Here is a 21,613-nt window from a genome sequence, read left to right as displayed (position 1 = left end):
CAGCTGTCCCATGTCAGCGACAAGCCCTTCAAGTGCAGCTTTTGTCCCTATCGCACCTTCCGAGAGGACTTCCTGCTGTCCCATGTGGCTGTCAAGCACACAGGTCAGGCCTGGCACCTCCAGCCCCACCTCACCAGTCCCAAGCCCCCTTCTGGAGGCTCGCCTCCTGTCCTCGTCCTTTCCCCTCAGCATCCAGGCCACAGGAGCAGCCAAGTCCTCTGGCTGGACAGGAAACTTCCTGTGGATGTGTTCCCTGGCCTGGGCTCCCAGTCCGACTCAGCTGGGCCCTCTTGGGGTGGCCACAGGCCAGCTGCTTGCCCTCTCTGAGCCTTCCTTAGTCATAAAATGGGGACATCAAAAGTGGGACATCATAACCTCACATCCCAGTGGGGTTATGAAGTGAGTTCCCCGTGTATACTGGGGCTAGAGACGGCTCACGTAGCCCACTCACAGCAGGAGTGGCAGCAGGGCTGCTGTGTGCTTGGCCGTGAGGGCGAGCTGCAGAGGTGGGGCTCTGTCCTCCTTGGGCCTGGTCCTCTGGCGGCATACTAGGGGATGAGCCAGAGGCTCTAGTGCCAGATTCCTGCCACCTGGGAGAGGTATCTCACAAGAGCAGTATGTGGTCATGTGACCCTAAAAAGCTGTGAGGGCAGGGGGAAGCCCTGATTCATGTCTGTCCAGCCCACCGGAACAGATGGCAGCTTGTGTGTCCCGAGCAGGAGAATGAATCAGGGAGGCAGTCGGAGAGGTCCTGGGGTCAGGGAAGGCTTCCTGGAGGGGGTTGGGCACAAGCATCCCCACATTGCCCTCAGGAGCCAAGCCCTTCGCCTGTGAGTACTGCCACTTCAGCACACGGCACAAGAAGAACCTCCGCCTGCACGTGCGCTGCCGCCACGCCAGCAGCTTTGAGGAGTGGGGGCGGCGCCACCCTGAGGAGCCCCCCTCCCGCCGTCGCCCCTTCTTCTCTCTGCAGCAGATTGAGGAGTTAAAGCAGCAGCACAGTGCAGCCCCTGGACCACCCACCAGCTCCCCAAGCCCTCCCGAGGTAAGCACAGCTACCAAGGCAGCAGATGGAAGGGGCTCGGGAGGGCGGGCCAGAGCGGCACTGTGACGTCACCTCTCCAGCTCCAGCACCTTCCTTTGCACATTGAGGTCCAGCAAAAGGCCCTGGACTCTCTAGAGTGTGGTAAAGACCAGCTGAATCCCAGAAATGCCACCGCGAGGTAGAGTGGGGTACTTTCCAGTGCTAGTGATAGAAAATGGAAATACTGCGGCCAGCAGGTTGCGTGGTGGTTAATGCACAGAACTTCTACATGGGTGACCACAGTTTGAGTCCTGGACCTGGAAATTTGCTGTCTTCCCTTTCTCTCTCTCTCTCTCGTCAAATCAAAAATAATAACAAAACTAAATAAATATTTTTTTAAAAAAGAAAATGAAAATATCACTTATTCTCTCAAAAGAACTTGAAAGGTCAGCAGTCTAGGAGTGACGTAGTTGTAGGGACCAAGCTTTCTCACTGTTTTTGCCCAGCCATCCTAGGCAGATGACGTCCATCTTTGTGGTTGCCTCATGGTCCAAGATGGCTGCAGGAGAACCAGCAGCACCAGCCACATCCTCACCAGGAAACAGGAGGAAGGGATAGGAGGAGGGCAGAAAAGATGCTTGCCATCTCTGTCTTCTTCATGAATTTTACCAGTGTCACAGAAATGCTTTGTTTAGCCACGTGCCACATTTTAACTGCAAGAGGGGCTGAGGAATGTGGTCCTGTAGTGGAGCACATGGCTGGCTGATGAATTTCAGAGTTCTCTTAGCAAGAAGAAGGGCCGGTGCTAGCACGCTCTGCTGTGTGAGCCCACACAGCCCAGAGAACTCTGGTTCTACCAGAGTGCTGGTAGAACCCAGGCTTTGGAGCCAGACAGCCTTGGGTCCAAGTTACAAGGAGTGGGTTCCAAGGGCAGCCTGTCACCTCTGAGCCTCCGCTGGGTGGTCCGTCACTGCGCAGGCATGTCTGAGATGTAGTCATGAAGGGATGAGCCAACAGATGTGCAGCACAGCCGGGCGCCCCATCGGAGGGCCTTAGAAATGGCAGTGAGTCGAGGTCTCAAACTTGGCCCTCTCCACCCTCCACAGATCCCCACCGAGCCAGCACCTTTTCAGTCACCCGAGACACCCTCACTGCTCTGCTCCGACACCCTGGGTGGCGCCACCATCATCTACCAACAAGGTGAGCTCTGAGGGAGAGTGAGTGCGTGGGGTGGGGCCTGGGCAGAGGTCATACCAGTGGAGGCAGGAAGCAGGGAGGGTGGCCTCTGGTGCCAGTTTTCCAGCCCCTTCTCAGTTCAGGTCCCACCCCACCCAGGAGCTGAGGAGTCTGCTGCAATGGCCACCCAGACAGCCTTGGATCTGCTGCTGAACATGAGTGCCCAGCGGGAACTGGGGGGCACCGCCCTGCAGGTGAGCTGCCTGGGGACTGCCCCTCCTGCCCACTACCTTAGGTGCCTAGCTCTGCACGGGTGCTGGGGATGGAGGAGAACACTGAATCCAGCCTGCTCTGACTGCTGGGAGCTCCAAGGAGGCGAGCCAGCAGGTCCACTGAAAGAAAGTAGGCGGGCACAGGACCAGGCATGGCAGCATGGGCCCTAGAGGCCAGGGAGGCCCAATTATCTCCACACCATACTCCAGAACTTCCAGCCACCTCTGCTATGCCAAGGAAGACACACTGCTCCCTCTGACTTCAGGGCCCTGTTCCTGTTCAGTTTTCCTTCTGGCTCTGGCCACCCTGAGCCTATGGGTGCTCCCCCAGGGCAGAACCAGCTTCCGACTTCCTGAGGGCCTTCATTTCATGAAGTCTCCCAGGGCTTTGTGTAGCTCAGACTTCTCCCAGGAGTCTGGGCTTTGGCACATGCACCCCAAGGCCTGCATGTCCTCCCTAGGTTCACCTTTACTCCTCCCCTCCTCCATCAGCTGCCTAGGAACAGCCTCCCACCACCCTCCTGGCCCCTGCAGATCCAGCCCAACTCTCAGGCAGAGAGAAATTTGTTAGCACCCCCTGTGTCCCAGCCTCTTAAAAAGACAGAGTGCTTTTGAGACTCTGTCTCAAAAAGAAAGAAAAGGTGATTTCCCTCAGGAGCACATCACAGCTCCAAGTTCTTGGAATTAATCTTTGTCATGATTAGAAAAATCTTCCCATCCCAAGGTTGTAAGTACTTATCTGCATTTTCTTTTCGTATATTTAGAGTTTTGTTTGTCACATTTCAACCTTTAATGTATTTTTAAAATTTTTTATGTTGAACTTTATTATTTATTTGTTTGTTTATTTTAATTTGACCAGAGAGGGACAGAGAGAGAGAGAAGGAAAGTGAGAAAGTAAGCCACCAGGTCCAGGACTTGAACCATGGATAGCCATGAGGGAGTCCTGCACCCTTAACCACCACAGCACCTGCCGGCCCCCCTTTAATGCATTTGAAGCAGACTTTGGAATAAGATGTAAGAGTAGAGCTCTTCTTTTTTTCTGAAGTTGTTTTCCACGTGACCCTCTCCCCGGGGTTCTTGGCTGTGACATTGCTGACATTTGGGGCCAGATCATTTTTGTTAATGGGATGTTTAGCAGCATCCCTGGCCTCTACCTGCTGCATGCCAGTATTACTGCCCCTCTCCAGGCATGATAACCAAAAGTATCACCAGACAGTGCCAGATGTCCCCCAGGCGGCAAGATTACTCTGCCCTAATCTCGTTGGTCTATCTCTAGTTACCAAGTGGGGTTCAGAGAGAGTGTATTTTAGGAAGAACCTGGGTTGTGCAAACAAGTGGTGGCAGCACTGGCCTGCCAGAGTGTGGGTGGCCCTCAAGGCCCAAGACAGAGAAGGGTCTTGAACAGCAGCTCCTGTGCCGCAGACCCTGCCCATCATGCCTCTGGTGCCATTGCAGGTGGCCGTGGTGAAGTCAGAGGACGCGCAAGCAGAGTTAGCGTCTCCTGGTGGGCAGCCCTCCCCTGAAGGGGCTGCTTCACAGGTGGTGACCCTCCACGTGGCAGAGCCAGGGGACAGTGTGGCAGCTGAGAGTCAGCTAGACACCTCTGACCTGCAGCAGATCACCCTGGCACCTGGTCCGTTTGGGAACACTGGCTACAGTGTCATCACAGCGCCCCCTATGGAGGAGGGGACCTCAGCTCCTGGCACTCCTTACAGGTGAGACCTTTCAGCCCCCCATGGGTATGCCAGAGCAGTCAGGGCTGGGTCCTCCTCACCCTAAACATCCTAGTACATAAAAAGCAATCTGCAGTGGGGCTGGCAGGTGGTGTGGTGGTTGAGGATGCTGGACTCCCACGTGGCTGACCGCAGTTCAAGTCCTGGCTCTGGCAGCTTGCTTTCTCACTCTCCTCTGTCATTCTGTCCCTATCAAATTAAAATAAATAAAATAATTATTTTTAAAAAAGAAAAGCAATTGGCAGTAGAGGAGCCTGTCCCTCTCAGGAGATTAAGAGCTCCCACTTTTCATCCACTTGGATGTTCTAGGTATTTGACACTCATGGTCTCTGTGTGAGAGCCACATTCCCCTCGTTTTACGCATGAGGAAACAGGCAATGAAGGTTGAGTGCCCGGCTTGTGGTCAGACCTGCAGCAGGGAGGACTTGAACCCTGGTCCCTTTGGTTCCCAGGCTGCATGCTCTTTGCCTTGGATGAGCCCATGTTTTCCAGCTCTTAACAGTTAGAGCAAGTGATGACTCTTCTGCTGACCTGCAAGGCCTGCACCTGCACTTGGCTTTCATGCAGTGAGTTTAGGGCAGAAATGGTTATACGGTCACTGAACTCTTAGGGTGCCAGAGAGCCCTAAATCCAAGGACCAGATTGTTGGGCTAGGATGGGAGTCAGGGCCCCTGGGCCAGCGTCTGCCCTGAGCTCCCAGGCTGCCTCCCACACCAGCCTGGCCCTCCATAGGGACTGAGTGCACGAAGGCAGGTGCACCTGTTGGCCTGCCCCCTGCTGTATTCGCACCTACTCTGCCACTCAGGAATGGGGATCACGACTCTCTGAGCAGGACAATGTGCTGGCATGTGGTGACTGCAGAAGAGATGATGGCAGCTATGCTGACACAGGGCAGAGCCGGGGTTCCATCTGTGGTGGCAGCCACCCTTCAGTTGGTGCCCATCCCTTGGGGAATGCCGTCTGTCCTCTCCTAGAACCCTGCCTCATCCCTGCCTTTCCCTGTGCCCACAGTGAGGAGCCCCCAGGGGAGGCAGCCCAGGCTGTGGTGGTGAGTGACACTCTCAAAGAAGCTGGCACCCATTACATCATGGCTGCTGATGGGACCCAGCTGCACCACATCGAGGTGAGGCCAGGGCAGCCAGCCCTCCCCAGTGCCCACTTGCTGCCCTCCCTCGGCCCTCATGCTCCCTGGTCTCCACAGCTGACTGCAGATGGCTCCATCTCCTTCCCGAGTCCAGACACCCTGGCCTCTGGAGCTAAGTGGCCTCTACTGCAGTGTGGGGGGCTGCCCCGAGATGGCCCTGAGCCTCCGTCTCCAGCCAAGATCCACCAGGTGGGAGAGCCCCAGAACTCTGTCTCCCCACCGCCTGCAGCCAGCAAAGCCCTGGGCCTGGTAGTGCCCCCCTCACCACCATCCACAGCCACCGGAGCGTCAAAGAAGTTTTCCTGCAAGATCTGTGCCGAGGCCTTCCCTGGCCGAGCAGAGATGGAGAGTCACAAACGGGCCCACGCTGGGCCCAGTGCCTTCAAGTGCCCTGACTGCCCCTTTAGTGCCCGCCAGTGGCCCGAGGTCCGGGTAGGTGTCCCCATGTCTCCGTCATACATGTGGCCGAGCACTTGTGTGACAAACCTTTATTGAGCACCCCTCGAGGTGCTGCGCCCTCTGGGGCAGTGATGACTCAGCAAGGCTCTAGATCTCAGGGCACTCCGTCTGGTGGGGAGGCAAACTGGATGTCAGGTGACTAATGCCAGGCTGTCCCCAGTGAGCCAGAGCGCAGGGCAGTGTAGAGGCACACGGAGGACAAGCTGCTTGGGCTCAGGGATGCTGGGGAAGAGGTCACAAGAGTGGAAGCTGAGCGGGCCTGCCTCAGAGCAAAGGCACAGAGGTGATGTGAGCGCAGTTGGGGAGGGCCGAGCTGTCCGGAGTACCGAGGACACAAGTTCAAGGCAGGCAGGAGATAACGTGGAGAAGGCACGGGAGGCAGGCTCAGGGTCTACCGTGGGCCTGCCCCGGCTTCCTGGGGGTCTCTAGTTTTCAGATCTGAAGGTGCAGTGTTCTCACAGAGCTGAGGGAGGGGCAGGGTGGAGAGCCTCACCCTCCAGGTAGGCGGACTAACCAACCTAGGGTATGGGGCTTTCAGAGGACCGATCCTCCCGAAGGCTGTGTATGGGTAAACTGAGTTTGCAGCCTGGGGCAGGATCTCCCACGTGGCCCAAAGCAGAGGTGGTGGCTCTCGACAGCTGCTCCTCAGCACACGGGTTTTGGCTCCCTGCATCCCTGAGCAGTCTTGCACCCCCTGCAGGCCCACATGGCACAGCACGCCAGCCTGCGGCCCCACCAGTGCAGCCAGTGCAGCTTTGCCTCCAAGAACAAGAAGGATCTGCGGCGGCATGTGCTCACCCACACCAATGAGAAGCCTTTCGCATGCCACCTCTGTGGGCAGCGGTGAGGCCGGGTGCTGCAGGGTGGGGTCCGCTGGGCAGCGTTGGGGAGCCACCACTGAACTGCCGCCTTCCCTCAGTTTCAACCGTAACGGGCACCTTAAGTTCCACATCCAGCGGCTGCACAGTCCTGACGGGAGGAAGTCAGGGACCCCTTCAACCCAGGCCCCAGCCCAGGCCCCGACCCAGACCATTATTCTGAACAGCGATGATGAGGCCCTGGCCACTTTGCACAGTGAGTTACCCTGGGGCTGTGGGGGCAGGGTACCAGGGTGGGTCCAGAGCCCTGAGCTACAGCCGCAGAGGGTGCCCTCGGCCAGGACACCTCAGGTTTCCCTGGAGCCCTGGGTGAGCATCCTCCACTGTCTCGCAGCTGCACTCCAGTCCAGTCACGGGGTCTTGGGCCCAGACAGGCTGCAGCAAGCGCTAGGCCAGGAGCACATCATCGTGGCCCAGGAACAGACGGTGACCAACCAGGTAAGAGCCTGGGGCCCACTGGCAGGATGGGGCAGGGGCATGGGCAGGGGTAGGGCAGGCAGAGCTGAAGCTCCAGCTGCCCTGGCCCTGGCAGGAGGAAGCCACCTACATCCAAGAGATCACCACGGCCGATGGTCAGACAGTACAGCACCTGGTGACCTCTGACAACCAGGTGAGCCACTGCCCACCCACCCTTGGGAGGAACTGTACTTCCCGAACCCCACCCCGAGTTACGCTTGTTAACTGCCCACAGAGGTGGGTGTCCCTGTCCTCACTGCCTCCTTAGCCAAGCACTGGCCTCCTCCCTTATCTTAGGTCCAGTACATCATCTCCCAGGATGGGGTCCAGCACCTGCTTCCCCAGGAATATGTGGTTTTCCCCGAGGGCCACCACATCCAGGTAGACCAGCTCAGAGGTGGGGCAGGGGGTGGGCAGGCAGCCACGGCCCCCTCCCGGGGTCACAGCCTGGCTCCCTCTCTGCAGGTGCAGGAGGGCCAGATCACGCACATCCAGTATGAGCAAGGCGCCCCATTCCTCCAGGAGTCCCAGGTAGGGCCCTGAGGGACAGGCAGAGCTGGGCATGGCAGGGCTCCTTCGGGCCACATCTCATCTGCTGCTCTCCTCCAGATACAGTATGTGCCTGTGTCCCCAGGCCAGCAGCTTGTCACACAGGCTCAGCTCGAGGCTGCGGCACACTCTGCCGTCACAGGTATGGAGCTGCACCCGAGACCTCGGGGGCTGGGCTCAGGTCTGGCTCCTAGGGCCCCAGGCTCACCGTGCTTTCCCCTTCCCCTCCCCTGGCAGCAGTGGCCGACGCTGCCATGGCCCAAGCCCAGGGCCTGTTTGGCACAGAGGAGGCAGTGCCTGAACACATCCAACAGCTGCAGCACCAGGGCATCGAGTACGACGTCATCACCCTGACCGATGACTGAGCCCCAGGGGCTTGATGCAGATCATGGATACTGGGGCCGGCCCTCCTGGGAGTGGGGAACCCTCCAGGACTCACCTCCCCACTCCACTTAGGGTCTCTATATACTGGACAGCCAGCATCTTGTCAGCCCAAGGGGGCAGACCTGTGCTGTGCAGTTGGGGGCAGCCACGGGCCCCAGCCAGGACATGCTGGGTGCCCCGGCCTGCAGGCAGGCTTCGGGAGAGAACTTTATTTTTGTTTGGGTGGACCCACTGGTCCTGCAGTCTTAATAAAGGGACCAGAGTCCAGCCCTGGCCAGCTGACTTTGTCCACTTGCTGCTACCACCTGGACCAGGTACAGGCCTGGGGAAAAGGAAGGGGCCTGTAACAGTGCCCATAGTTGAGGGTAGAGGTGGAGGCAGCCCAGTCCCTGGTGGCCTGACAGGAGAGGAGACCCTGGGTGTAAAGGACAGGTGGACAGGTGACAGGAATGGCTGAGCCAGGAGCCCTGGGCAGCACCCACATAGAGAACAGGCGCCACACCCTGAGGCCCACTCTAAAGCTGCTGCCCCTAAGCCTCAACGACAAACACCTAGCTGCCCACTTCCTCTGGGGGCCCTGGATCAGCAAGTCAGGCTTTGGGCCTGGGCCCAGCTATCAGGCTGCTCCCGAGAAGTGGGCCCAGCCCAGCGGGTCTGGACCTAGATGAGGTAGGGTCCTGGGCTCTTTAGACCCACTGAGCACAAGCAGAGAACACCAGGGACCCCATCATGTGGGGACCCTGGGATGGGGCTGAAGGCCTGGGGTCATGAGAAGGTGAGCCGGGGGGGGGGTAGGGCTGGAGATGGGGGGTGGTCCCAGTAGTTCAGGCTCCTCAGCCTTCTCTTCCCTCAAGATCCTCAAGTGTTCTCAGAGGGGTTTCTGTATTTCCTTTTACAAATGAAACAAGATGGCAACAGGGTGGGGTGGGACAGGAGGCAGGGGCCTATTTACAGGGGCCGTGGAGTGAGCTGAGGGGGGCTAGGGGCAGGGAGGGAAGCCCTGGCAGCCGCAGTCTTCCTATGTCAGTGGCAGCCCAAGTCCTGCAGCCACCCAGGGGAGGGCCCTGGGGTCCACTCAGCCCCCAAGGCCCAAGGCCCAGCAGTCTATACCAGCACCCCTGGGGCTCCTCCTCCCCGCAGGATGTGTTAAGTGGGGTGAGGCTCCCGGCTAGGGCCCTGCTCGCGGCCCGAGTCCCGGTCTTTGGCCTCTGAGGAGGACGAGGAGGAGGAGCCAGAGCCATGGTTGCGGCCTGACTGCCGGTAGGCGGCGCTGAGCTCCTGCAGCCTCTCAGGCGTCGGCCCCCACTTGGCAAAACCAGGGTCGTTCTGCAGGAAGAGCACAGCCGTGTTGTGGACAGCCTTGTAGTGCATTTCCTCCCTGCAGACAGAGGTAGCCGCTCAGAGTGGGGCTCGGCGGGCCTGGTTGGCCCCACCTGGCAAGCCAGGCCCACCCGCCCTGGCCCTCCCCGGCACCCACTTCTTGCAGACGTGCTGGGAGCCGCTGCGGTACTCATGCTCGAAAGCAGGCAGGATCAGCTGGTGGCGTCGGAAGCGGCTCTGCTCCATGCGGGTGAGCGCAGGTGTTGGGGGATCCCGCCACTCTGGGATGAACACAATGAAGGATAGGGGCTCCGGCGAGCTCTCGAGCAGTTTCTGTAAGAGGGGTACAGGCACATCGGGGCTGCCCTCCAGGTGGCTGGCAGCCCTGTCTGTCCCCAGCCCAGCAGTACACCCACCTCGAAGTGAGAGACCATGGCATCCATGAGCTCCTCACAGAACGGAGGGTTGGCCTCAAAGGAACCGCTCAGTGGCGCAAAGTCCAGGCAGGGCCTGGGGACAGAGGTACAGAGTCTGAGCCCATTTGGACCCAGTCCCCCAAATACAAAGGGGTGCTGCCCCCACCCCTAGGCTGCCATGCTAGAGAGATGGCCCTGGCCAGGCCAGAGGTCAGTAGTCACCCTTAATTCCTCCTGGGACAAGGTCTGGCCGTGTCCACTGAATGAAGGCCAAGGCTCGGGCTGTGGCACTCATATCCAAACCCTGCTGGAGTTCAAACCTAGTTCCAAGCCCTTTGCTACCACAACACAAGCCACACACCAAGATCTCCCCAGCTACTGGGCTTTGGACCTCCTGATGGCCTGGCAGGTCTTCTTTCTGGAGACGAATCATCTTGTCACTGTGCTCACCCCTCCCCCTCTGCCCCCTGCTAGCCCATAAGATCTCTGAGGCCTGGCCATCCCACTCCTCGGTCAGTGCCTGAAACCAGGTGTTCCTATTTTGTTGCAAACCTGAGCTGATTCACTGAGGAGCTATGAGGACAAAAAAGCTGAGGCTCCCAAGTTAGGTGCCGTGTCCCTGTCACACAGCTGGTAAGTGATGAGGGTGGAGATGCACCCAAGTCAACTTGACTCCAAAGCCCTAAGGTGCTAGGGAACAGCTGGCAGAGGTGGGACCTGTGCTCTGGAGGACAGCTCCCCAGGCCTGGGCAGAAAGGGGTCTCACAGCCCCCAGCCCTCACCCGCGGGATCCAAAGTAGCCATCTGTGTCAGGGAAGGCAGAACAGTACTGGCGGAAGTAGCAGTTGAGGGGTGAGGCGAAACACTCGAAGCTGACGCCAAAGAGTCGGTGCAGGGCCTCGAAGACGTGCACGGGCAGCGACCCCTGTAGGCCAGTCCCCTCATAGAGGCCCACGCCAAACATCATCTGCAGAGTGGCCACAGTCAGTGCCTGGGATGCAGCCTCCTGCCCCTCCAGGCACCCCCACTGCTGCCCCAAGCCTGTACCTGGTACCGTCGGAGAAGACACCAGACCCGGGGCAGGAACCTCTCAAAGGCAGAGTCATCGATGCAGCTGTAGCGGTAAAGGAGCCACTGTGGACAGAGTGGTGGGTTTCAACAGTGGTCCTTCAGGCCCACCCCGCCCGCCTCCTGCTGAGGACTCTGGTCAAGAAAAGGACAAGTCCAGCTCATGTCACCAGGCAGGCCCTCCCCCACAGCGCTCACCAGCTTGCTGAAGTAGCTGCGGCTGACCTTGACCATCTCTCCCTTATACCGGATGCAGACCACGTTGTTCTCCATGTGCATCTCCACACTGGGCATGGGGGGTGCAGACCCGCCCAGCCGTACCGGGTAGCAGTACACCAAGCGAGGCTCCACCTCTGGGGCCTCCACCTCCTCTGTGGGCAGGGAGAGCAGTAAGGGGCTGTCTGGCCTGCCTCTGCCAATCCTCAACCCTGCCAGCCTCTGAACCTACATGTGCCAGGTGCTTTATGGCCAGGGAGGGAAGTGTTAACAAAAGGAACAAAATCCACTCTAAACAAAACCAGCACTCAATTGGCAGGAGCAGAACTGGTGTCAACATGCCCCATCCTGAAGCAGGCCCCAGACTGCCATGTCTTGAGGTGCAGGTCTACAGATCTTGCTGCCAGGCAGACGCATGAGAAGCGTGTCACCTTCACCAGGAGAGCTAGTATACTTTATCTAGGGATCTTTCAGAGTCAAGCAATTAGAGTTACCTATGAAGACTCACTCAATCCTATGGCCAGGGATTACCCATCTGGGGAAACCGAGGCTTGCACAGAATGAATGTGAACCCAGGTCCACCTGACTACTACCGCAGGCCACCTCCTGATGACCTCCGGCTTGTCTCTGTCATGACTTCTGTTTCCCAGAAGAGTGCAGGAACTCCCCAGCCAAAGGAGAGAACAAGTCCTATCCCAAACTTCCTGGAAAGAAAAGGCTCCCCAGCTGGGATCTGATGGTCAGCCTCACTTGTCCCTTCAGCTAGTCTGGGATAGAGTTGCTGGATCACGCTGCCCCGCCCCCACCCCCACATCTTACCTGGGATGTTGTTTTCCTTGAGGATGGCAAGGTGCTTCTCTCGGATCCGTCTGACATACTCCAGGGAGATGTGGTAGATCTTGCTGCAGATGCCCTCCACAGAGTCCTTGGCTGCAGCTGAGACATGGGGTCCGCACTGCCGCCGCAGGTGCTCCAGGCGGTCCTAAGAAGACAGTCCTCATCAGGGCACTGGTGGAGGCCACGGGCCTCAGCTGGGCTGGCAGCAACCACAGAACTATTGGGTTCCAGAAGTCCTGAACAGGCTGTTAACTTACAGCCATGTCACCTGCACAAACCCCTTGGCTATTCTAAATCTCATTCCTCAACTCAAAGGAACATGAAATACCTAACAAGGCAGCTTGAATGTTAAATGTCATTTCCCCGGTCCCTGGCATACAGTAAGTGTCCAGTACCTGCCAGCAGGCATCTGTTGGGGTTAAACCAGGGCAGGTCCCATGGAACTGACTGGCAACTCAGACAAATCAAACAGTCCTGGCTCATTGTATGTGCGGTCTATAGGAGAGAGAACTGCAAAGCCAGGTTCTTGGTTATTGTGGGTCTGAAATGTGAGCTTCCAGCTACTTGTGAGGATGACTGTAGGCATCTGAATATTGATGAATCACGTGTGAAACTGAAGAGTGAAAGTGAGTCACTCTGGCTAGTGAGAACACCTACCTTTGTCATTCTTTGTGTCAAAAACAGTTACTATAGTGAAGTGCAAAACCTTGTCTCTTGTGAAAAATGGTCCTGAACACTAGTGCTGGTGGAGAGGATTAAGAAGCAGTAAGTTTAGGCCAGAAAAAAATATTTTAGACACACAGGGTAGGAAATTAAATCTGATGGTAGCTCTTAACCATGATATGAATACACACCCCAGAAAAACACACTTTCTCAACTTCTAAAAATCTACCCAGGGAAATGCTAAACAGTCATTAAGTTGGAAAGGCAGCTATTTGTGTGGGGCCTGACACAGGACTCCATTAAGAATGTTCATGGATGGGACTAGCAGATGGTGTAAGGTTACATCGCTGGACTCCCACATGGCTGACCATGGTTTGAGCCTCAGACCCAGAGGCTTGAAACACACAGGGTGTGTGTGTGCGTGCCCAAAATCATGAGAGGAGAAGAGAGAATGGAGATGAGATTGCAGCATGGCCATTCCTCCAGGGGGTGATTTCTTGCTTTCTGTCTCTGTCTCTCCACCAAACACAAGTGCTCTATAGCAAAAATCTCTCAAAAAAAAAAAGTTCATGGAAGTGTCCTTGGGAAGAAGCCAAGCAGCAGCCCAGAGTGACAGTTCCATAGTCATGGGTTTGGGAACTGCAGGGTCTCAAAGGTCTACTGTGTTATTTAACAAGCTGCAGTGTGAGGCCCTGCCCAGCCTAGACAGGCTGAGTAGGATTCCTAGAGGAAGTGGCCACCTCACTCAGGGCCCCCTCACCATGTAATCCTCCTTGGAGGCTGAGTGGTCCTTCCGAAGCCAGCTGAAGGTATCTTCCACGTTCCACTTGACCACCTTTCTGCTGTCGGGAGATGCACTCCTGCAGGTCAAGGGCAGGACAGAGATGGCTCATCTCTGCACAGGGGCTGGCTGTTGGGGTCTACGTTCGATCCTCCACACTCCCAGTTCCACTGGCATCTTGAGCACTGGCCCCTAGGTCTGTCTCAGCCCTTGTTCTGCCTCTGGGACCTAGCCCACTGTGTCACCAAGAGCAATGACGGCCCTGTGTGAGAGTGGACTGGGTAGCCTAACCGCCCCCCACTCCCATCCCCGCTGATCCAAGACCCATCTTACTCAGGGTAGGGAGAGAGCCAAACCTGGACTCGATGAGCCGCCTAGCAGCCTCTGCGTACTTAAAGAGCAGGCGCTTGGCTTCCTCCCGGAACTTGATTCGAGATAACCTAAGTTAGAGAGGGGGCAGTTAGAGCCCTTCTATGGATGCTCGGAAACAGACAAACTGAATGGCTCAGGGGCATCCCTAGTCGAGGGGCGGTACCTGATGGGAATGTCATTCATGATTTCACGGAACATGGAAGGTGATACAACTGGTTCACAGTTGCTTGGCAATAGGGGGTCAGATCCTTTGTCCACCACCTTGCGCTCCAGCATCCAGCGGTTGAAAGATTCTCGAGGAGGCTCAATGCCTGCAAACAGGAGAGTCCAGGCCCGAGTTAGTTGATAGGTTCCACTTGGGCCTCAGACATGTGAGCCACCACGCTGGGCAGTAAACAGGACCACCAGCCGCCAATATTCTAGGCATTTTTCAATGTCTATTCTGAGAATCACTATTCATTTTTTTCCCCCCTATTTTGCCAGATGTGTGCACTTGCCAGAGAGTGATGGAGGGAGTACACCTCAATAAGATATGGTCACACTACAATCCCTTCTCCATTTCTTCACCCAGTCAGGATATGAGGCATGCACACATATGCCCTCAAGCTGCTGGGGGCGGGAGCTAAACTAGTCAGCCATGTGTGGGACCGGGCTCCCTTAACCACTAGGCTAGAGAACTAGCCCTTGAATCACTAGTTACAAAAAAGGAGAGGGGGGTGGGAAGAGGAGTATTTAAGCACAATTCACCAGGTTTACTTACTAATTACAAAAATTCAAAGCTGTACTTTATTGAGTACTTAACCATTTCACTTACTCCTTATAATCTATGAGGGCCAGCCCCAAAAGCCTAGTGGTTAAGGGAGCCAGATCCCACATGGCCAACTGCGGTACACACCCCAGTCCTGGAGGTTAAACACGCTGGCAGATATACATGCATGCCTAAAATCCCAACAAGGTAGAGAAATGGAGAGAGGGTTGTGCTGTGACCATGCCCCACTTAAGAGTGCTTTCTCCCACTCATTTTCTGGCAAGCTGCATGTGCACTTTGGCAATTCAAAACAAAACAAAACAGCCCTATAGCAAATATCTAGAAGGTAGCTTGGTGGTTAAGGCACTGGACTCCCACATAGCTAACAGCAGTTTAAGTCCCAGAGCCCCTTAAATCACACCAAGCACGTGTGTGTGTGCGTGTACCCCAAATCCTAAGAGAATAGAGAAGGGACTGCTGTGTGGCCAAGTCCTGTGCTTTCTCACTTTCTGACAAGTGCATGTGCTCTTCAGCAAAAACCCATGTGGCGAGGGCAGGGGAGTCCCATGAAGTGTAAGTACTCTCACTTTTTAACTTTATTTTATTTATTTTACTTATTTATTTTAATTTGACCAGAGAGGGACAAAGAGCAAGAGAGTTTGGGACTTGAACTGCAGTCGGCCATGTGGGAGCCCACCACGCCACCTGCTGGCCCAGTACTCTGACTTTTTAAAAAAATTGTACAAGAGGGCACATGCCTGCTGAGGAAGCACTCCCCATAGGGCATGGTCACACCACAGTTTCTTCTCCATTTCTCCCTCCCATTGGGACTCAGCACACAGGCATACACACTTTACATGTTTCTCAAGTCAGCTGGTCCAGGACTCGAACCACGTAGTAAACCATTTGGGACCAAGCAGCACCAGCCATCGCGCCATTTACTAGTCAAGCACTCTCACTCTCATGCTCTCTTACAGATCTGTACAAAGGTGTTGCACAGTGCCTGGTAAGCTGTAAGCACTCTGGTAATGACGGTCCCCTCTGTCAGTCAGTCCCAGCCCTCCCTCCCTACGCCAGCACTGTCGCTGCCCATCTTGCAGATGAAGAAACCAAAGTGCAGAGGGTTGAGCGATGAGCCCAAGACAACGTGCACCACTTAGCAGGCTCGGGCTCCAGCAGGACTGTCCCCTCCACAGCGCACACCTAGAACCAATGGACTCCACTGCACCATCCCCTAGCATGCCTGGCAAAGCCCTACTTCCTGCAAAGGGGAACAGCAACGAAGTTACCCTCTCGCTGCTGGCACAGCTCCCGGTAGTGCTGCCGCAGCTTCAGGATGAGCTGGGAACGGAGCAGCTCCACTTCAGGATGTGGGGGCAGCACCTCCGAAGGCCCCCGGTGCTTGATGACCGCATTGGTCTGGATATCCAGGTCCCAGTACACCCTTGGGGCACAGACAGAAGCCATGAGGATGCCCTGCCTGCCACCACCACAGCCCAGTGCCCCCACGCCAATCAGTAGGGACTCACTCAGTGGGTCGGAGGAGAGCTGCCTGCTGTTTATCTTCAGGGGATGTACCCCAAATCTTCAGTGTTGGGGTTCCTGGAACACTGGGGGAGCTGGGCACTGACTGGCCAGTGGGTGTCACGGGGATTTCAATCTGGAGTGAAAGACATCACGTTGGAATGCTGAGTGAGTAGAGTGCCATTGCACCTGGAGAAGGGTGCCCTGGGCCCGCCCCGCCAACTCGGAGCCGTAGACAAGCACCTTGGGCTTCTTCATGCCGTTGCCACTTGGCTTTTTTTCTGCTTTCTGGGCTTGTTCTCAGCTGGGGGTGTTTCCACCACACTTGAGTCTTGGGGCAGTGGGGTGGCATTCAGCCCCAAAGGGTCCGACTGGGGAAAGAAGACCAGCAGAGTTGCAACCAGGGCCAGCTCAAGAGTTCCAGTATGTGAGGTACTCCGCCCTCTGGGAGGGGCGAGCAGGGCGGTGAATTCACTGGTTAGTGAAGTAGTAGGGCCGGTTCTCCCACTGGCTCCTACTTCTCCAGGAAGAGCAGAGGAGTGGGCCACAGGCAGAAACCACTGGACTCCACCGCTGCCTGCTGTGTGCACCTATGTGACCTCCGAGAATTACTTGCCTTTCTAACTCCCTCACCTTCACAACAGCCATGCTAGGCCCTACCTCTCCATCCAGAAAATTATTAAGTGAGCCAGTGAACATGACATCTGGCATGAGGTCAGCACTCAATATATGTTCATTTATTTTCCTTAACAATAGAATGAAGGGCCAGCACGTGGCATGGTGATTAAGGCACTGGACTACCACATGGCTGGCTACTGTTCAAGACCCAGACCCAGACGCTTGCTTTTTCATTTTCCCTTTCTCTGTCTCTCTCTCAACAAATTAAAAATAATACTAATAATAAAAATTATTTTAAAACACACAATGAAAGTCAAAAAGAAAACTGAAGAAATGATTTTTTGTTTTTAATTATTTACTTATCTGTTTGTTCTGATTTTCAAACCACCAGGTGCAGGACTTGAGCCACAGTCAGCAATGTGGGAGTCCAGCACCTTAACCAACATGCCACCTGCTGGCCCTGAAATGTGTATTTTTTTAAAAAGTGAGGTCCTGTGCAAGGAGCTGCTTTGGTGAGAGTATGCAGTGGTGAGCAGTGCGGCTCTCAGATCGTAGCAGAGTGCAAGTCCTGCTCTGCTCATTGCTAGCTATGAAGTCTTGGGCCAATCAGTTCCCCTTTCTGGACTTTTTTTTTTAATCCCCAGAGGGTGTATGTACTTTCCAGAGACAGACAGACAGACAGACAGAGAAGACATCCCCCATGGGGCATGCTTATGCCACTTTTCCATTTCTCCATCTTGTCAGGATTTAAGGCACATATACTCATGGGTCTGATGTTTTTCTTTCAAGCTGCCAAGGCCATGATTTGAACTACTCAGTCATGTGGGACCCAGTTCCCAAAACCACAACAAGGCCAGAAGACTAGACGGTGCCAGTAGAGAAGCTGCCCCACTGAGAGAAACACAAAAGCCCATGTTCCCACCAGCCGGCCCAGGCCTGTACCTCCCCTCACATTAACAGTTCAGTTCCTAGCACACGCTTCTCATTCTTCAACTCTCCTGTAGCTAACCTTCTCTCTTAAACACTAATTCTCAGGGCCAGCAGGTGGCATGGTGATGAAAGCACTGGAATCTCACGTGGCCGACCATGGTTCAAGTCCCGGAACTGGTACCTTGCTTTCTCACTTTCTCTCTCTGGTTAGTTCATGTGCCCCTATAGCAAATTAAAAAATAACAACAAAAATACTAACTCTCAGTTCCCAGACCCCTCCCTTCCCCAGACCAGGTCTGGATCCCTGACATACTCAGGTATTCTCCCTACAGATACACAGCTCTAATCCTACTGTCCCCCTCTGGGAGAAAGAGCACCCTCTGGGGACTGGGAGCATGTCTGTCTGGCTCACATTTGCATCTGTGGCATAGCGCCCAAAGCGTGGCACCAGTTTGACATCCTACACCGTTACAACCGCCAGCCTGTCAGGCTCCCCCACTGGAGTACAGGTGCCACAAGGGTAAGGACTGCATCCGTCCTGTTGTGTCTGCATTGCCAGCACAGACCTAAGTGCACAACTGCTCAGGGGATATGTGGGGAGGCCCTGGTGCCAACAGCTGAGACCATCAAGGTGGGCACTCACAATCACATCGTGCTGACCCAGCACAGGCATCTCCCACAGGGACTGGTTGGTGAATCGGTTGAAGTAGTAGGGCCGGTTCTCTCTCCGACTCCAGCACTTCTCCCAGCCTGCGTGCACCAGCTCCTCTGCAAAGCAGCACGAAACCAAGTCAGGTCAGGGCTGCTCCAGGGTGCCCTTCCTCCCCACCACCCTCTGCTGCTCCCACCAGTACCTGGGAGGTCCTGCACCAGGCGGACTGGCTTTGGAGAACAGGGCTGGCTCTGATTGGAGGTGCCCGGGGAGTGGCTCAGCAAGGATGCTTCCTCCCGGGGGCTGCCGTGATTCTCATTGGCCATCTCAGCACCCACAAGGGACCTGCCACACAGAGGACCAAAGTGTCAGCTCCACCCCTACCTACCCATGCACCAACTAGAACCCAGTGAGGACCCCAGGAACCACCCACAGACATGGAGAAATCCAATCCAGCCCCGTCCTGGTGGGCCAACATGACGCCAGAGTCCTGGGATCTAAGCTGCTCCTCCAACTGTGAGAATGAGTGGACTCCTGCTGTACCTTCTTCCAGAAATACCCTCTGCCAGTCCTCAGCCTGGCTTGCCACTTGGTTCACATGCTCCAGGAACCCTCTGCCTCCCTTCCCCAGGCCAGGTGGCCGGCCAACTCCTCAGTGCCACGAGCACCTCTGTTGTAGCTCTGGCTTTAACACTAATTCTCAGAGAAGCTTTTCTGGATACCTCCCTTCTTCAGACCAGGTCAAGATTCATGATGTACTCTACCACTAACCCTCATTCAATTGCCACGACCAGCATCCTACTGTCCCCTCCAAGAGACCGCTGTATTGTGGTCTTCCAACTGGGTTTGTCTACCATTAAGCCTGTCAGAACTTACAGGAACAGGAATTTGGTCTAATTCAGTGTTCTCCAGAGCTCAGTACAGATACCTGAACCCAACAGGAGCTCTGTTCATTCTGCAGTTATGTACAAAGCACTCAGAGCAGCAAACAGGACAGACAGGGTCTGCCTGAGAAGCTATTCTTATAAGGAATATAACTCCTCTTAGGAGATGGGGTTTTCAGTAAAATCAAAGCATAGCTAGTGCCGGGACACAGAACCTAACTGGTTGTCTCATTTTACACTTACTGGCGAGAAGCAATAACTTTGCTAAATTGCTAAAAGAGTCAGTGCAATGGAGGGTGACCGTACTCAGTCCTTCGTAATCCTTAGGTGAAAATTTACTTTTGATACCAACGGAGACCAATGTCTTCAGATTCGTAATCCCTACAACCCCCACCTGAAGCATAGGTCCCCATGGCCAAGGTGGTCCCCAGCTTGGTGCTGTTAGACACCCTGAGCGTCAACTGAGACCCGACTAATGATGCTACAAGTGGTTTTCAATGTGTTACAACACCCAAAACAAATCAAACCTACACCCCCAATAAGACCACAAAGGCTGGTTTAAACATCGATTATCTTTGTGTACTGAGATTTTATCAACTCATTGTGGTCACGCTGATTATCTCATGCTGATCAGAAGCTCTGGCTTGCTGCTGACGACATCATAGGATTCACTGAGACACGGATTTTATTGTACACTCAGTCACAGACGTCTTTGTTAATTTGGAAAGAGCAAAGTGAATGGTTACTTCATCAGTAGTTCATTAGACCAAAATGCGGGAGGCAGCAGGATGTATGTATATACAACACAAGAGGGCCTTGGTGACAAAAGGTTTGGCAGCAGTACTCAAAACCAGGGAACAAAATGCCAGAGCTGCCTTGGTTCTCTGGGGAAGAATTCCTGGTGCCTTGGGAGCTGAGCCCACTGTTTTCGAAGCCGAATGAAGTCCCCCTTTCTCTCACCCTCTGGGGTCTGCAACGCTAGCATGAGAGAGTTTTCTTCCTCAGCTGGAAGGACCCACGTCACAGGGTCCCACAGAGGCAGGGAGAAGCCTGCAGGGAGGCTCAGCACTGGTGGGTGGACTGGTCAGCAGTGGAATAGATGGGGTACCAAGAGATTCCCGTTATCAGCAGCTGGAGAAAAAAAAAAAAAAGTCACAGACTGGTGAAATGCTACATGACAAGCTGGGGGGTCCCCAGGATACGTTAGGATAGACTAGAGGCATCTTGATTCAGGGGATGAAAATTATGCTTGCCTTCCTGGGCATGCAACCTGCACAGGTGGACGGGGCCTGTTCAAGAGGGTCCTGACCTTGGTTTAATGCTCTGCCGTCACTGCCTTAATATGTTTAAAAACTTCCTAGCAAGGGGGCCACCTTTTCATTTTGCACACTGGGCCCCACAAATGAAGTAGCTGGTCCAGTCAACCAAAGTAGTCTCAGACAAGAAAAAAGTGAATGTATATTTCATGGATACAAGGTACAGTTACAAGCCACCCACAGTTGAGTAAAAGCCACAGTATTTTGAATGTCTTAAGGAAAACGAAAACATGCCAATGTATTGTGCATCTTGTTTCTCTTTATTGACAATTATTTTTCCTAAAAGATATCCTGAGATACTGATGTACTAGGCAGATGAACTCTGCAGCACAGGCAGCATAGCATAGCATGAGGCCAAATCGGGACACTGCAGTATTTCCAAAGTCAGCTTTGCTTTGGAATCTTGTGGGAACTTGTATAAAAATTTAGATTTCTGGACATAATTCCGCATCTCAAGAGCCAAAAACAGGGAGGGAAGGTCCACAAGAATCTTTTTTATAAATGCACCCAAAAATGGAATGGAGATTGAGGATGCCTAATCTGCTCACGTTTACATCATTAAAAATTAAAGCTTTTTTAACAATTAATTTTTTTAAAAAATTGGGCCAGCAGATGTTGTAGTTAAGGGCGCTGGACTTCCACATGGCTGACCGTAGTTTTGAGTCCTGGACCTGGTGGTTTGCTTTCTCACTTTCTCTCTCATGCTCACTCTCTCCCTGTCTGGTTAAATATATAAAGTTAAGGGACCAGCAGCTGGCGTAATGGCTATGTTGCTGGACTCCCATGTAGTCAACCATGGTTCAAGTCCTGGACCTGGTGGCTTAAATTCACGCTGGGCGCGTGTGCATGCATGCTCCAGATCCCGAGAGAAGAATGGAGAAGGGATTGTGGTGTGGCCATTCCCCCTGGGGGGTGATTTCTCACTTTCTGTCTCTTTCTGGCAAGCACACGCACCCTATAGCAAAAACCTCTCCCCCAAAATAAAGTTAAAATTTTTTTTTGGAGAGGTTTTTGCTATAGGGCATGGGCGCTCTCCAGAGAGAGCCAGACAGACAGACAGAAAGCAAGAAATCACCCCCCCAGGGGGACGGCCATGCTGCAATCCCTCCTCCTCCACTCTCCTCTCAGGATCTTGGGCATGTACACACACGCACCGGCGTGAGTTTAAGCCACCGGGTCCAGGACTCGAACCG

At 54.7% G+C, this 21,613-nt stretch overlaps 2 protein-coding genes across 2 annotated transcripts in view; one reads left to right on the top strand and one right to left on the bottom strand.

Moving 5' to 3' along the window:
* The window catches only part of ZNF335 (zinc finger protein 335), a gene marked incomplete in the record, with an annotated part of 18,834 nt that extends 10,486 nt beyond the window's left edge, over positions 1 to 8,348 (top strand). Inside the window, 15 exon segments of the mRNA XM_027775732.1 lie at positions 1 to 103; positions 813 to 1,045; positions 2,131 to 2,224; positions 2,360 to 2,454; positions 3,928 to 4,187; positions 5,217 to 5,328; positions 5,407 to 5,781; positions 6,509 to 6,651; positions 6,728 to 6,882; positions 7,021 to 7,124; positions 7,219 to 7,296; positions 7,440 to 7,523; positions 7,608 to 7,673; positions 7,752 to 7,833; positions 7,929 to 8,348. Of these exon segments, the coding sequence (XP_027631533.1) occupies positions 1 to 103; positions 813 to 1,045; positions 2,131 to 2,224; positions 2,360 to 2,454; positions 3,928 to 4,187; positions 5,217 to 5,328; positions 5,407 to 5,781; positions 6,509 to 6,651; positions 6,728 to 6,882; positions 7,021 to 7,124; positions 7,219 to 7,296; positions 7,440 to 7,523; positions 7,608 to 7,673; positions 7,752 to 7,833; positions 7,929 to 8,056 (2,112 nt within the window).
* A 590-nt stretch (positions 8,349 to 8,938) lies between these two features.
* PCIF1 (phosphorylated CTD interacting factor 1) overlaps positions 8,939 to 21,613 on the bottom strand; it is a 14,792-nt gene continuing 2,117 nt past the window's right edge. The window contains 17 exon segments of the mRNA XM_014591603.2: positions 8,939 to 9,453; positions 9,553 to 9,728; positions 9,812 to 9,905; positions 10,594 to 10,778; positions 10,859 to 10,945; positions 11,078 to 11,250; positions 11,915 to 12,077; positions 13,356 to 13,455; positions 13,733 to 13,816; positions 13,912 to 14,059; positions 15,786 to 15,940; positions 16,026 to 16,156; positions 16,264 to 16,304; positions 16,307 to 16,391; positions 18,212 to 18,336; positions 18,423 to 18,565; positions 20,065 to 20,235. Coding sequence (XP_014447089.1) covers positions 9,222 to 9,453; positions 9,553 to 9,728; positions 9,812 to 9,905; positions 10,594 to 10,778; positions 10,859 to 10,945; positions 11,078 to 11,250; positions 11,915 to 12,077; positions 13,356 to 13,455; positions 13,733 to 13,816; positions 13,912 to 14,059; positions 15,786 to 15,940; positions 16,026 to 16,156; positions 16,264 to 16,304; positions 16,307 to 16,391; positions 18,212 to 18,336; positions 18,423 to 18,546 — 2,103 coding nt within the window. The 5' untranslated portion in view covers positions 18,547 to 18,565; positions 20,065 to 20,235 and the 3' untranslated portion in view covers positions 8,939 to 9,221.

This window comes from Tupaia chinensis, unplaced genomic scaffold (assembly GCF_000334495.1).
Source record: "Tupaia chinensis unplaced genomic scaffold, TupChi_1.0 Scaffold000602_1, whole genome shotgun sequence".
Taxonomy (NCBI): Eukaryota; Metazoa; Chordata; class Mammalia; order Scandentia; family Tupaiidae; genus Tupaia; species Tupaia belangeri.
Note: the sequence above shows the minus strand (reverse complement) of the source record. Positions and strands in the feature narration are given on the sequence as shown.